This window comes from Acipenser ruthenus, chromosome 36, assembly GCF_902713425.1.
Source record: "Acipenser ruthenus chromosome 36, fAciRut3.2 maternal haplotype, whole genome shotgun sequence".
NCBI lineage: Eukaryota > Metazoa > Chordata > Actinopteri > Acipenseriformes > Acipenseridae > Acipenser > Acipenser ruthenus.
In genome coordinates, this window is record NC_081224.1 from 1967562 (window position 1) to 1984638 (window position 17077).

Here is a 17077-nt window from a genome sequence, read left to right on the forward strand (position 1 = left end):
CCCTTACCAGTGCAGTGGTGCTAAAATTAAGTGGGCAAACCATCCTGTTTGGTGTCCACGTCGGGCAGTGGCATGGTAGGCACTAAGGGTGTGCAGAGATGTCTTTAGATTACAGGTCAGGTGTGGAGGTCGTGCAGAATTGTGGGTTAAAGGGTTAATCAGGAAGAGATTCTGTCCATCAATACATGCACCCGAGTCACTTCATATAACAAATTGGAACGTGCCTTAGCTTTAAACCTTGGAATAGCCAGGATTTGCTGATCACAGGACAGCAGGAGCAAGTAAACACTTCATTGCTTAAATGAAAAGTGGATAAACACCATATTCCCCAAATGAGAAGCGGTAGAGACACCTTTAATTCTGTGATGCCTTTTCTGCCAGCTGATTTTGATAACAGCCCCGCACCAGCCAGCCAAGTTCATAAAAGCTGATATGATCAAAGGGAATAAAAAAAAAAAAAAATAGGCGAGTAGTTTTTATTAAAACTGAAATAACCCTCTTTACCAAAATCTGTTGGGAGCACAGAGCGAGAACATGAGAGGAGAGAGAATGGCTCACAATACATGACTGGATACATCCAAGAAAAAAAATAAATTGATAAAAAATAATAATAAAACTGGAAGCCGGTAAAAATTAGTCAAGTGATAAAATGAATTGTCCTGTTACAGAGCGGATTGGCTCATTGAGTCAGCTCATTTAGAGATCCGGGCAGCGGTTTTATTCCGATTTATCCTGATCAAAGCTGTAATTAAGCCATTGCCAGACAGCTTGGGGTGTTTGACTTCACAATGAAACAGGAATTATGCGCCGCGCTGCACGCAACAGCTAAGCTTTGCCTTTCTGACAGTCATTAGTTACAGTTCCTATTATGCAAAAGGTTTCGATTTATCAAACACAGCCCTCCTGCTCCAAGTGAATAATTCGGCACACCTCAGACAAGATCCCTATAGAATTCAAATTTTATTCTGCAAAATGTATACAAAATGTATTAATCCCTTTGTATTTATGTATGCATGCATGCAGTATGTATTTATTATTTATGCAAAGCTATAGTGGGCGCATGCATGCATTTTGCTGACTTACAGATACTCTTGGTAACACACTATTGAACAATCCATGCTGGCTGACCTGCGTTTCTCCTGTTTGAATACTGTTACTACTAACCTAGCCTTAAGAAAGATGCAGCATCCTTCATACAGGCGCGCTTTCACGCGCTGCAGTCAGGATGCTTGTGCTACATGCAAAATGAGTTAAAGTGATGCAAAAGTTCTGGCCATAGCTGTACTACTAAAATCTGGTTGTGCATCCTGTATAGAATCAGAATTGTGTTGAAGTTCTAAAAAGAGCCCATCTTGTATAATACGGGGTTTCCGCTTAACAGATAAGAGGGTTGTATTTGCTGAGAGTAAACTCAGAATCTGACACGTTCTAGAAGGGTTCTAAGAACCCATTCCAGAACTTTGCTGGAGAGTTGCACCCGTTTGAGAATAAATTAGGGATATGGGATGCATTTCACCCCCTAAATAAAACAAAAATTATTATTATTATTATTATTATTATTATTATTATTATTATTATTATTATTATTATTATTATTATTATTTCACTACATTGACAATGGCAAAGCTCACAATCTTAGGGAAAAACAAAACGCTTCAAAAGGCTTACAAAACCAGAAGTGGTGTGTATATACTATGCATATACTATGCGCCAAGTGCATCACTGCATACATCCGAATGAAAAATGCATAGTGCGCAAATATTGATCAGAGGAAATCCGTATAATACCATTTTGACGTGGTCTTCTTTGTAATTTCCATTGCATTTGGTAATAATTGTAATTAATAGGCTAGTGTTTTAGTTTTGCATTGGGGTATTTCATTGGCCTGTAACTGCGATACTGCCGATTTTCACTCGAGCAGACTCCATTATTCCTATTGAAAACAAACGGTGGGACGCTCAGGTGAGGATAACATTAATCTTCTGTGGGAACTGGAAATGGTCAGACAGGCTTTTTCATGCACCGAGTAAACCCACGCTGCTACATTTGCATCCACTAGCGGCGAGATTATGCAAAGACAGCGCCGGTCGACTGTCAATGATCACTTTCTTTAACAACCCCATCTTACCTTTGATTTGATCCCGTTGTCGTTTTTGCTATATAAAACAAATCCAGAGCAGAAGAAAATACTGCGTTTAAAAAAAAAAAAAAAAAAAAGAGACGCATTATTTTGTAATCATGATCCGTTAGGGTCTTTGGCGACGGACTGAGGACGTAGAAAATTAACAACAACAAAAAAAGCAGGAGCTAGATAAGGACGCTCATCCTGCTCTGCGACTGTGGCAGCGGCGGTGTCCGTGTTCTAGGCTCGAGACGAAGGGACTGTACCGGCGTTGAGACCTTAAACCTGTGCAAATTCCACGTACAATGAAGAAAGCCGCTTCAAGATCAATGGATCCGATAGAGGTTGTTTAAACCGAGAGAAACTACCCGAAAGGTGATTTGTGAACCGGTATTTAAAGGATGCATCTATTTAGTGCCATCTTCCTACTGCTGATGTTAGGAATCAGACCAAGTGAGGTGAGACATTATTATTATTATTATTATTATTATTATTATTATTATTATTATTATTATTATTATTATTATTAGATAACAATCTGACCGCGTATACAAGATTAAAACGCTGTTAAAATGAAAGTGTCTTTTTTATTTCTTGTTAGATTATTAGACGTATACTGGTTGATTTTAAATGTTGATTTTGAAAGAAACAAACAGAAAACTATATTTTCATAACAACGATGAACGCATCCAGAAGAACCGCCGGCAAGAGAGGTAAAATAAATAAATAAATAAATAAATAAACGTTTTACATAGACGGGACTTGGACTTAACTGTCCTGAACAGTCATTCTTTGCTAATGTGAGTGTTGCTGAAGTAACTAGGTGTTTGAGGACACCGTTTGTGATGGTAACAAAACGCGATACGATATTCTGAGGGTGTTTACACTGTATAAACCACAATACAATCTGGTTACGCATGTGGGCAATATACAGTATATGGGGACTCCACGGCAAACTAACCATGTTCAGACGGCAGCATGCTATCGTTAATGTGTATACAGAACTTAAACAAACGATGGCTCTTATTTATTAAGAAGTAGTTCTAACTGATAAAACATGGTTCTATTTGGAACTGAGTAGTGGTAGAGTACTGATATTCATATAGTGCCTTTATTATTATTATTATTATTATTATTATTATTATTATTATTATTATTATTATTATGTTGGGGTTTTTTTTGGCAAATTTGATGCACGATCGATATCTGCCTGAGTCCAGTCAAACGTTCCTGCAACATTGTAGAAAAGTCAATAGGTTTTGATTAATTTTATGTTCAGGCAAGAAAATATTCTCTTCCTGACGCCACCGTGACAGGCACAGTCAAAAGCAAGACAGTACTGAGGTTATTTATTATGTATGTAGCGAGGATGATAGGCTGGAAACACATTTGAATTTCTTTCCTCGTTCAAAACATGCAGCCCCACGCGTGTGAGACGCCTATACGCGTATCCCCTTCATGTCTGCAGCACTGGACTGTAGGGTGGTGAAATTAATTATTTTTTAAAAGTCTTACCCATTAACTTAAATCGTGGGTTACACGAGTAGGCGGGCACAGACTGAAAGTTTAAACGTGTAAAAGAGGTCCCGTTGTTTGTACATCTGAGGTGGCAGCCCAAGACTTGACAGGATTTTGGACTTTTTTGGAGGGCATGAAATAAGCAACAGAGCGAGTCTGTAGTATTTCGCCTACTGTCGTAGGACGATCTGTGTAACGTGTTTGGTTTGAACAGTGTCCGTCGTGCTGCTTTTATTAGGATACAAGACTCTAGTTTTAAATGGAACATTTGATTGCAGCCGGCTTTGTAACACGCACTGCGCGGTTCAAAGAACCCTCCAAGGTGAACCACTTTTGTGTCGGTACTCTCGTAGAGGGGATTAGACATTATTAATTTAAGGAGGTAGATTGTTCGCTGTTTTTGCAGCTGCTAACTGTTGACTACGTAGATTGTTTTCCTAAATGGTCCAAAGCTGATTTTTTCAAATTCAAATGTAGTGACGTACTGCATTTGGTGGTGATTTGGCGTTACAGTCCAATTCTGCCTGTACACACCCTGTATGCAAGTTCGTGTTATTGTTGAATATAACGTGTGTTTTTTTTTTCTACAAACATTTAATGGAAAATCCCAAAGTCTGTCCATTGTTGAGTGCCCGTTCTAATTATTTATTCTTTATAATGATTCCAACCGTATAGCGTCTCCTTAGGTTTTTGGGACTGTACACCATTGTCAGTGTTTTCACAACTACAACTGTTATATTTTTGTAAAGGTTCCCTCCTCGAAGACCCGGCCTCAGCCGGCGAGAAAACGCAAAACAAGTGAAATGAAATTACTTACCTAATGGAAATAAGTCGCATTTTCCCCTCATTGCAACACACTTTTGTTCTTCAAATACATAAACAAAACTAACATTTTTTTTAATATAAGTAAATTGTTAATTTTTCTGTGGAAATGGAAATGCTAACGTCACCTTCCCCCAACTATTCCCTGATCAATTAAAGAAGGCACATTTTCAGGTGTGCTTTTTGTTTCGAACGATACAAGACTATATGGAGCGCCCTAAGACTATGCCTAATAGCGTTTAAAGAACCGACAGAAGGAGAGTGTGTGTTCGCTGATCTGATCAATTGTTTACATGGTAGTTGAATGTTTAAACCTTTTGCTGTTTTAATATCTCTGAACAGATTTGTGCTTTTTCACACGTTTACATCTCAGTATCAAAACTGTTTCAGTGCTGTGTTAAATAAGAATACGTAAATAAATACAAAATAAGGTAACAAGAAGTGTGCAGAAATACTGCTAAATTGATTAACCTTTTGAATGATCTATCCCGGTAGTTTACTCTGGGCAACGTATTAACTAATTATTCTTTTATTATTTTAGCAGACGCCTTTATCCAAGGCGACTTACAGAGACTAGGGTGTGTGAACTATACATAAGCTGCAGAGTCACTTACAATTACGTCTCACCCAAAAGACAGAGCACAAGGAGGTGAAGTGACTTGCTCAGGGTTACACAGTGAGTCAGTGGCTGAGGTGGGATTTGAACCGGGGACCGCATGGTTACAAGCCCTTTTCTTTAACCACTGGACCACACAGCCTCCTGCCTCAGCTGAAGGATTTTTGTCCCACCTGAAGTACATTATATTTGGATCATCATAATGTAGAAGTGTTGTCTAGTCTGTTTTATTAAATAATCTCTCGCATGAGTTTCCTCGAAAGTTAACAAGCAGTTAACTTTCGCACTTCACAGTAAAGAGATTTTCATTTTTTTCTTTCCACTTAGACCAGTTTAACCAGCTCCTAAACCAACCCCAAGTCTCCTGAACCAGTACGACCAGCTGAAAACAAGCAAACCACCAGCTCTGACCAGAATACACCAGTCCAACCCATTGCAGGGATTTCACTCAGTGTTGTTAAAAAAAAAAAAAAGACAACAAAAACCCCAGGAGTGTTTGATGAACATCTTGAACTTTCCTCAAATAATGCATTTAAAATAACTCGTGGGTGAAAGCGTTGTGAATTGGGCTTTGTGTCTCTTGTCGAACTTGGTCTGCCGGCGGGGAATCAATCATACTCACAAAAGATGAGGTTAGAAGAACTATGAAAAAGGCGAAAGGCCTCAATTTCATGTGATTTCTCAAGACCAAGAAAAAAAAAAAGTCCATGCTGACTTTGATTCTTCTTTATTGAGATTGAAATCTAAAATCCATATAGCACACGTGGCATCTGATTCTGCCTACAAAAAAACTGTATGAACACAATTTATATATTTTACTTAACACCATGTAATCAAAGAAACTACTAAATGATATTGCAAATGTTTTTTAGGTGGTCCTTTTTTATTAGTTTATAAACAGGTTCCTATAAACCAACTAACTAGTAACCAAAAATGGACAGCATTTGTGAAAATGTTTGTAAGGTGGTTGTTAACAGTTAATAAGCTACTGTGGCAATGTGGCCAGGCCCTTGTGTGTAGTTTGTGTTATATGTTGTATGTTGCGTGTGTAAATGTTGGTGTATAGTCATTGGTACACAGGATATAAATGGGTCTGTGTAACACGAGTGATTTAAAAATGTAGATTTGTATTTAGGCACGAGGATGGCACAAATCACTTCATGTGCTGGTTAAAATGTAATGTGTGGTCACGGGAGTACACTTAATTAATTCACGTGCTGGGATTCAAGTGAATAATTAATTAGTAATTGAATCCCAGCACAACAGTATAAATAGATGCACGTTTCATTCACTCGGGGTTGTGTGTTCGTGAGTGGAGAACTGGTGAGAGAGAAGGAGAAATAAAAGCTAGAGTTTAGATAACAACTGCTACAGCGTGCTGAAAGTGCCAGCACGGTACTTGTTAATGTTCGTCCACTTGTTTTGTGTGTTAGTTCGTTTTGTTTACCTGTTTATTTTGGCCGCAAGTGCCGTGTCCTGTTTTCTGTTTGTTCAACCTTTTTATTTATTGGTTATTAAACACTGAGTGCAGCCATTGCACTCAGTTTCACTCATCACCACCGTCTGTCTGTGTGTTTTCTTCCGGGTCTGACGTGTCACCACTCAGCCAGCCTTGTGACGGCTACAAATAAAGTTCCCCTTTAAATAAAGTGTGCCCAGCTTTACTCTGCTCTGCCCATGCCTCCATAATCTTTTTTTACACAGAGAATTGTGGGGGTCTGGAACCAACTCCCCAGTAATGTTGTTGAAGCTGACACCCTGGAATCCTTCAAGAAGCTACTTGATGAGATTCTGGGATCAATAAGCTACTAACAACCAAACGAGCAAGATGGGCTGAATGGCCTCCTCTTGTTTGTAAACTTTCTTATGTTCTTCTTATGTTCTTATAATATACAGCTAATATACATCATGTGATCAAAGAAACTACAAAACGATATCGCAAAAGTCTACCGGAAACCATAATAATAGCACAGTATTTCATGCTAGATTTTTAAATTTTTGTCAGTTTTTCATGAAGTATATGGAAAACTACAAAGCGGGATGTAATTCAATATGTTAACATAACATTATTCAGCAGGTTTCATTTGACTTTATGAAGCAAAATGAGTTCATTCTGTAGGGTGATGCAAAACTTTTAGCCAGAGCTGTACAGCTGTACTCTGTCAGCTGTTGGCAAGAGATCGTTTTTCTTCAGCAAGGGCAAAAATCCCTTAAATTTCACTGGTTGTTTCACTGTCTAATGCTGCGAGTTGTTAGAATTGGGAATTAAGAAGATTAAAAGGCTCGGGATCTCTGAATTAAATCTCTCCTGGGAACTGTGGACACTTTCCAAATTGGAACACACAACGAGGTGTTTAATAACCTTTCTGTTTTATTTTTTATTTTTTATCTTGTATCCTCTTTAGTTTCTCTAAAGCTTAAAGCTGTGGGCAGGTTGTTTATAGATTCTCTGGTTAAAAGTCTCAGAGAATGGAATGTAATTGGGGCTTTGGCAAAACAAAAACAATTCTGTATCGGAATCTATAAGTGATTTTGACACAGAGCCATTTATTATGGGTTGCTAATTTTTTATTTATTTATTTCTTTTTAAATCAGTGTTATAACAAACACATTAATAACCACTCCAATTAGTTTCAGGAGAGATTCATATTTGCAGAACTGTTGGGGGGAGCCAGAAAAAATGTTTTGATAAACAATATGTCCAGTGATCGGAATGGAAAGGATTTATATCGAACCTCAATCCAATAGGTTCACCTCCCCTCCCCCACAGCTTCCACCTGCTCTTTGGCTTCGTCTAACGGGGAGGCAGCTATCCTGCCAAGATACTAAGCTACTGGACTGCCACTGAACTCAGCCTGGCTAGTCTCTCCCCAGTAAACAGGCATGTCAATGAGACTCCTAATGCATAGCAAACCATTCCTGGAAATAAGACTCCCATTTGCCCGTTGATCCACTCCTGGTTTCACTATGAGTTTAATAAGACACACCTGAGCTTGTTACCTATATGGCTAATCAAGCTGGTAGTAAAACCTGGAATGGGTGAAACTGCTATGCAATAGGAGTCCCATCCCTGAGTAAATGTTGCTGAATCCATTCCCCCCCTCCCTGACCCGTAGGAATGTAAAGGAAAGCGCAGAGATCCCTGTGGGCTTCCAAACATATCAACTCAACTGGACCAGGATTCAAACCCGCAAGCGCCTGCTTGCATTAATCAGCCTGAAGTGACGCGGTCGTGCCGTCACTGGGAGAACCGCAGGGCACCCTGATATACTGTATAGTAGGCTTTTAACGACCTTTCCAGTGCAAGACAGAGGAAAGCGGCACAGCAGTTGCATCCCAACTTACCTACACAGCAGTAGGCCCTCTGAGATCAAATATGAGACTCCAATGTTGCAAATAAATATGTGGTTCTTTTTCCTCTTTGTACCTTCTGAAAGGGTGATGCTTCCTCTCTCATCAAGCTTTCCTGAATTAATTAGGAAAACCCACCGCGGGCCACGTTAAAATTCAAGCAGTAATTATCCAAGAACATCGACCTGAAGCACCTACCTGCTTTAGTCATAGCTAACCCCGAAGCTCGTTATGACATTGCTTTAGCGAGCTTACATCTGCATTACTTACAGTGTAATAAAGTGAAAGGGGGGTTTGTGTTGTAAAAGGGATTATTCTGGCATTTCATCAGCTTTGGTGCTTATTTCACTTCACCTCGGATAATTGTACAGCTGAAGTTTTCATTCCTAATGTGCTTTATGTGCAGTGCAGTGGGTATAATGTCCCCTACTGCTCTGAGCAGGAGTTAGGCGGTTTCCTGCACAGGAAATATATAAGAGCCTCACTCTGCTCTGTGCTGGATAGAAAAGATGCTGATCACACTGTGTCAACATTTGTCTCATTTATAACTAAGCTTCTTTTTGGATGTGCTGTATTTTTTTATGATTAGCTGTCTGAAGTTAAGGGTGTGTTTTTTTAAGGTTGTTTTCAAGTTGAACTGCCTTTTAGAGCCTTGTCAGACTTAAAAACTATGAGGTTCAGGGTTAAATCTACAAGAAGCTCAAATGCATACAGCCTTCACTCTTCACACGGCTGCCTTCGAAGTTTGAAAGCACTGGGAGAGGCTTCGACAAGGAGATCAGGTGCTTTCAGCGAGCGGTTTTTCTTTTTGATTGCAACAAGGTCTGCACTTCCAGCCTACACTTTGCACCATTGTTTTGAGAAAAACAAAAGCTATCTTCCCTACAAATAAGACAGAAAAATGAAGTATTTTTTTGCGACTTGCTACTTTAAAATCTGTTTTCTTACCCCTAATCGCACTAGCTTTAGTAACATTATTACTGCCCCCTCTTTTATTGCGCTGGGGATTACACAAAATTATAGATAATCTGCTGCTCTCTGGTATTGTTGGTCACTTTGCATTGATTGTAGTGAGTTTGAACTGCAACGTCTTGAAGACAGGGATGAAAATAAGACTCCTGTTGCAGAGCAGTTTCACCCATTCCAGCTTTTAATATGTGCTTGGCCAGCCCCGGTGTGAAGGTAACAAGTTCAGGTGTGTCTTATTAAACTCAGAGTAAAATCAGGAATGGATCATACTGCTGTGCAATGGGAGTCTTATTTCCAGCACTGTCATGTGATTTGGTACCAGGAGGCGTTGATTCCACACTGAAGCATAACATGCAAGCAAAGAAACAGAAGAAAAAGGGGGGCCAGTGACAACATTGCTTGTGATAATAAGAGGTAAGCAAATCAGATGGAGACAGAGTTTATTGCTGTTGGGCTCCTCACTCGATTCCGGTTGACATTAGGCAAGTTGAAACAGTGGATTAGTTTCTGTCTAAATTGAAAACTTTTTTCAATGTATATAACTTGTTACAGCCGGAGTGTATTGTACATATGAGCACTCTTGTTTTGTTTTTAATGTTGCACCGCTGTGGCCAAGCGTCACCTAGAATTTTAGGATTGAGAATTTAAAAAAACAAAAACTATATTAACGTAATTTAGGTATTTTATTGAACATCATGTAATCAAATGAACTACAAAATTATATTGCAAAAGTCTACCGGAAGCCATAATAGCAGTAAAGTATTTCATGTTAGATTTCGAAATGCCACATTTTTCCATTTGTGTCCGTTTTTTTGTGAAGTACATGGACAACTACCAAGCGGTATGTAATGCAATATGTTAATGTAACATTATTCAGCAGGTTTCATTCGACTTCATGAAGCAAAATTTGTTGATTCTATAGAGTGATGCAAAACTTTTGACCATAGGTCTGGAGTCCCATGGTTTGAAGGGAGGGTGCTATATAAAAAAAACATTTGTATTGTATTGTATTGTAAGCAAATAGATTTTACAACCTTCTCAGTTGCTGAGAAGCTTCTTAAATCCGTGCCGTTGTATACAGCAGACTCACACTGTTATGCAATCAGTTTTTGCCATTTCGAACTGCCTTGCTAATGAGTTTATGGATTAGGAGAGTCTGTCCCTTGGTTATGTAATTACCTCTCAAGACCAACATTAGCCAGAGGCTTTTACTAGTCGTCCTGTTAGCTCAGCGTGCAGAAGTGTCATCAGCAGGTATTTTTCAAGAGTAGGCGTTTCGGTGGGCTCCCCCATTGGTACTGTAATAAAGGGAACAGCAGACGGTGAATGTCCACAGGCTACCTGTGCATCATTTAGAATTTTCCCCGTACATTTATTTCTCACATCGTTTCACTCAATTACGTCCTCCCATCCTTGAAAATGTATTTTGTGTAGGTTTGCGCGGACATCCGGGCATTTGGTTTGAATTTGCATAAACGCCCATACTCTAACATGGGTTGCGGCTGTTTTAGACTTGTTTGGGCATGTTTTGAAGAACGAGGTCGCTATTTTTCTGTCAGAAATCTGGCAACCCTGGTGTGCACGCACATAGTAACCGCATAGCAACTTCTGAGCCGCTGAAAACAAACCCAGAAAGACGCTGTTTTCTTTATTAATAGAAGAGTGGTTACCACCTATTTTTTAATACAATGCCAAAGTTGTGTGGTTGTTGGATGCCACAACCATGACTACATGAAGGCTACATAGGAGGCTGTGTGGTCGAGTGGTTAAAGAAAAAGGCTTGTAACCAGGAGGTCCCTGGGTTCAAATCCCACCTCAACCACTGACTCACTGTGTGACCCTGAGCAAGTCACTTAACCTCCTTGTGCTTCGTCTTTCGGGTGAGACGTAGTTGTAAGTGACTCTGCAGCTGATGCATAGTTCACACACCTTAGTCTCTGTAAGTCGCCTTGGATAAAGGCGTCTGCTAAATAAACAAATAATAATAATTGTAAGATTTCATAAAATAAAGACATTCGATTTTTTTGGTTAAGTCCTAGCTATTATTATTATTATTATTATTATTATTATTATTATTATGACCCAGAAATTGGCCCTCAGGTTGTATGGGCATTGCTTTAAACCCCAAACACCTCATTTTAGTTTGTATCTATTATTTTTTGGGGGCACGTAGGTTGTCAACATAATTAGCCATGTCCACCTGTCGTATGTTACACAGCTTGACAACGGTTTTTTTTTTTCCAAAGGCTACCGGTTGCTATGCGGAAGTCACTTGACTCCGCGCAAACCTATCGGATTGCAGGGTTGAATACTTGGTAAAGATTTTGGTTTTTGAGTTTTTTTCAAACAGAAAAATGTACTGGCAGTATTTAGTCATAAGGAAATTACGTTTCTTATTTACTTTATTTCACTTTTACCTATATTAGATTGTTTAACCATTTTTTAAACCGGATAATAAAACACGTCCATTTAACCATTTCATAGATTGCAAAAAAAAGGAACATGTTCTTCCTTTGTACTTTTGTTCTATCATTTGTAGTTTTTTTAGATATTCATATATAAAAACAATAAACTAAGTGGAATGTTGGTGAAAGACAGCATTCTACTGGAAAACAACGTTAGCTAAGCTGCGTATGATGTTGATGTCATTTAAAAATTCATAATTGCGTTCTGTTTGTTGATCAGCTGGAATGAACTGCTGCTCTATTGATTAAAGAAAGATCAATAACTCCCTCGTCATCAACTGTTATTATCACTGCATTGGTACTGTCCTTATTGTACAATCATCAAAAGGTTTGAGTCTTTTACAATTTGTACAGCTTGAATAAATAATCGTTAGATGGTATTTGAACTGGTCACAATTTTAGTATTTACATTTGGTGTGTTTGCTGTGAAAATGGGTCGTACGTTTTCTAAAGCTTGGTCTTAAAAAGTTTTAAAAAGGTCTTACATTTGCTCAGCTGATAGCTGCAGACACCATGATAATAGCAGTACAGCAGTATTTCATGTTACATTTTGAAATGTCACATTTTTCAAATTTTGTCAGTTTTTCATTAAGTATATGGAAAACTACTAATTCAATATGTTAACATAACATAACATTGTTCAGCAGGTTGCATTGGACTTTAGCAAAAATGAGGTAATTGTATAGGGTGATGCAAAACTTTTGGCCAGAGCTCTGTGTGTGTGTGTGTGTGTGTGTGTGTGTGTGTGTGTGTGTGTGTGTGTGTGTGTGTGTGTGGGTCTGTGTGGGGGCAGGTATTACTATCAATGTGCAGACAAAATTTGAGAAAATGTCCCCACAAAGATAGTAACTCCTGAAAAAACGTTTACAAAACGGGGACGTTGTGGGGACGTGTAAAACACCTTTTTAAGAACTAAATATGCCTTAAAAAAAAAAAAAAAAAAGTGCCAAAATATTTAGTTTGTTGTCGACTTTTACCCTGTGTGGGGTTTTGTCTGACTGGAGTTCGAAATAGTAAATAAAAATCCCAGAAGTCCCCAGAAATATAGGAATGCAAACATGTGGGTGTGTGTGTGGGTGTGTTGTGTGTAAGTACAGTATGTATGTCACATTTTAGTCTATAACCTCTGCAGAATCACTTTAGGGTCATATGATCAAACTCAGTCTAACACTTAAATTAAACCTCTGTGTGAACCACTCGGCATTGCTTTTTACACACATTGATGGTTATTCCACACACTATGACAGTGACTGACTTTCTCCTGGTGCTGATTCCTGTGATGTCTCTTTCACATGCTTGGCACGGGGAATGTGTGCTTCAAAGATCACTTGTTTGATTTTTGTCAGAGGTGTATGGTACAATCTGATACTAGGGAAAGGGGAAATGAATATTAAAAGTGATCTATTTTTTTTATATGTTGCTACAGTATGCCTTTCTCACGACATGGCCAGCAAGCAAACTTGTGAGCACATCTAACAAATTCCATGGAATGTTTCCTATCTCTGTTTTTTGCCTGGGTTCTTAGCTGTTCGTGAGTGGTAAGCAGGAAGCGTTTACCTGTTGAAAATGTTGACGTTCTGCCCAATTTTAAGTGCGGTGGCAGCTCACAGACCACACTTTCAAAGCAGTTACTGCTGTTTTTATATAACGGAAATAAATTCGAGTTTTGTAAACTGAACAGGTGTTAACGTATCACTTTGAAAATACCCCTTACTGTAGTTCCTAATGTAGACATGACTTAAAACCCCTTTCACATCTACATTCACTTGCCAACTTTCGCATAGCACACAGCGCCACCAGTGGCCAAATGTTTTAACGGCAGTTTCAACTCGGCGTAAATTGCATGTTGATTTATTAAAACTCCTTTAGCCTCCAAAGTAATCTAGAACAGCTCAAAGGCTGGTCCTGAAATCAGTCTTTCCTTACTTACACACAATCATTACACACACATACAGAGGATCCTCGTAGTCATATAAAAATCGTACAGTACCCAAGAGGTTACAAATACTGATATAAAATATAATATCAGAGTTGATTGGATTATAGCCAAATGCAATTTCAAACATACAAATGAAGCTAGGAGTCCCTTATAACAATGTTCCATGCTCAGAGCATAGCAAAGTGTAATATAGCACAGTGAAAGCATAGTAAAGCATAGGCGAGCTTTGTAAAGAATAGCTAGGTATGGTAAAGCATATTGATAAACATGGCAAACCAAGGGAAAATATAATAAATGAAGAGTACAACCATGGGAAAAGAATGAGGGAAACTGCAAAAACATACAGCAGCAAACTTTTATAAAGGGTGTATGATAAAGGTTTAGTGAAGATTGGGGCACAATCCAAAAAGTTTGTCGTGTTCACCATGCAGTGTGTGACGGACAGCTGGAAACGCACCAGGGTCCCCATTTTCTGATCTTCATCTGGTCTTCATATGTTCCTAGGCCTAGAGAAAGTTCTTATAAAGACGGTGTTAAGATCCCAGTGTTGATTATTTTTTTATATATATAAATAAATGATTCCCAGCAATGCAAATATTTGCAGACTGGTAATGCATTCTGTAGACTGCAGTGGCATATTTGCAGAAGGCAATTGAGAATGAGCGCTCTGCATGTCAAGAATCGTATTAGTGTTGCGTCTGAAGACCAGCCCTTTTCATGCTGCTCCAGGTTTTGATCAGCACCTGATTTTGCTCTGTATCTTATGTCTTTTTTTTAGCCTTGACGCACGCCAGCTTGCATTCAACAAATGCAAATGCATGATCATTTATTGTGTTTTGAAAAAAATGCAATGCATTTTTGATGGCTTGGAATGTGCTGCCTATTGATCGTTTTGGATTTGAGCCACAAGAAATGCGGTCGATCTTCTTTTAAACCATCCAAGTACTCGTCTGACATGCCTGTAGTTTTGTTTTAAGTCTGGTGTATGAATGGGTATTTTAAGTTTTAAGTCTGTTGTGTGGTATGGATAGATATGCACAGTATGTTAGTCTTGTCTTTGCATGTAACCATTTCGCGTCAGCTTTCTTGTGTCCAGATTGCACACCTTTATGGGGTCATTTTGTTCAAATCAAGGTACCCCATTGCATGCAACATCTTGTAACCATCCCTTATATGTGCAGCTATGGCCAAAGGTTTAGATCAGGGGTGCCCAGTCCTGGTCCTCGAGGGCCGATGCCCTCCTGGTTATTGTTCAAACTGTACACTAAATTGATTAATTTGACCAATTGAGCTTCTAATAAGGGCTTGATTGGTCCAATTAAGTAATTTAGGGCACAGTTGCAACAAAAGCCAGGAGGGACATCGGCCCTCCAGGACCAGGATTGGGCACCCCTGTTTAGCATCACCTAGAATTTTAGGATTGAGACACAATATTAAAAGAAAAAACTGCATGAACATCGTTTAAAATCTTTTATTTAACATCATGTAATCAATTAAGCTACAAAATGAAGTCTACCAGAAGCCATAATAGTAGTACGGTATTTCATGTTAGATTTCGAAATGTCACATTTTTCCATTTGCGTCCCTTTTTTTGTTTAGGATATTGTAAACTACAAAGCAGTAAGTAATTCAATATGTTAACGTGACATTATTCAGCAGGTTTCATTCAGCTTTATGAAGCAGAATCAGTTAATTCTATAGGGTGATGCAAAATGTCTGGCCACAGCTGTACATTCTAGCTCTGTAGAGCTGAACGCTCAGTAAGTAAGCACATGGCAGTTAAACAGTGTGCAGTGATATCAGAAATGTTATCAAAAGCAAATGTAATCTGAATGGATTTTAGAGCTGGCACTGAATACCGGACGTTAACTCATATTGTGCTGTGCTTTTATCTGACTGTCTGTGGCTTGTGTAGCCGATTGTGAGGACAGGGTAACGCAATGTGTGTTGAAAGATAAACCGAGACCTCCTTATTCAGTGAAACATTATTCTCTGCAACGTTACTCTGGCAGAAACCTTGAACTGTGATATGGACAACAGCAATTACAAGGAAAGGGATTCTGGGTAGACTAATATGGACAACAGCAATTACACGGAAAGGGATTCTGGGTAGACTAATATGGACAACAGCAATTACACGGAAAGGGATTCTGGGTAGTCTGATATGGACAACAGCAATTACAAGGAAAGGGATTCTGGGTAGACTGATATGGACAACAGCAATTACAAGGAAAGGGATTCTGGGTAGACTGTGATCTGGACAAAGGCAAGAACAGAGAGAGGGGTAGTGCTGCAGAACGAAGCCTCCCACAGCGTAGCTCTTGCAGGGTAGCTCACACAGGGTAGTGCTGCGTGCGCAATTCGTAACAGACATCATCATTATATGCTACAGCCTGATCACATGATAAGGGTGATTAATTTACGTACTAAAACGAAGTTTGTTTCGTAACAATAACCTAACCCTAAACCTAAGGTTTGTGGGGTATTGGCCGTGGATCACCAATTAATTCTCGCAGGGTAATCACTGTGTTCAGTGTTCTCCCCCTCCCATACCCTGTTTATCGTCACGTGGTATCGGCGAGGGTGAATGAAGCACAACATAAATTACGAGTTGCGCACGCAGCACTACCCTGTGTGAGCTACCCTGCGAGAGCTACGCTGTGCGAGCCTTCATTGAGTACAGAAAGGGACTATGGGTAGCTAGCTCACTACCTGAGGCTCCAATCAGCACCGGGGTGATTCATCGATCATGAATGTTTGAGGCTCACAAAATAAAAGCCAAGGCAATCGATAACCGTTTAATGCAGTGGTCTTCTTTCAGCGGCCCCTCAAGCCCCTAAATTTGGCCCTTTAATAATGCTTCGTTGTTGCAAAAGCATTAAACCATCTGCAATTTCAGGAATTAGTTGAGCTTATGAAGCGGAGTATGGCGATCTGGTTATGCACAGAGAAGTGAGGTGGCTGACACGGGGAAGGGGACTGGAACGCTTTTTAAGCCTGCTCTTCCTGATTCGTGACTTCCTTGAAAGTAAAGGAAAAGAGGAGAAAATACTGGAGAATCCAGACTGGCTAATACATCTGGCATTTTTGGCTGACATTACAAGCTCCCTCAATGTTTTGAACCTTCAGTTACAAGGCAGACAAAAACTTCCAAGTGATTCTGTGTATAACCGCATTTCAGTGCAAGATAAACTCATTCTTCATTCCTGACTTAAGACGTGCTTCCTTTGTGCATTTTCCATTGTCACGTCAGACAGCGCAGACCTACTGAAACA

At 39.3% G+C, this 17077-nt stretch overlaps 1 protein-coding gene across 1 annotated transcript in view; it reads left to right on the top strand.

Moving 5' to 3' along the window:
* Nucleotides 1-1972: 1972 nt before the first annotated feature.
* LOC117402050 (noelin-2) overlaps nt 1973-17077 on the top strand; it is a 110828-nt gene continuing 95723 nt past the window's right edge. The window contains exon 1 of the mRNA XM_059008061.1: nt 1973-2580. Within this exon, the coding sequence (XP_058864044.1) occupies nt 2524-2580 (57 nt within the window). The 5' untranslated portion in view covers nt 1973-2523. The remainder of the gene's footprint in view (nt 2581-17077) is intronic.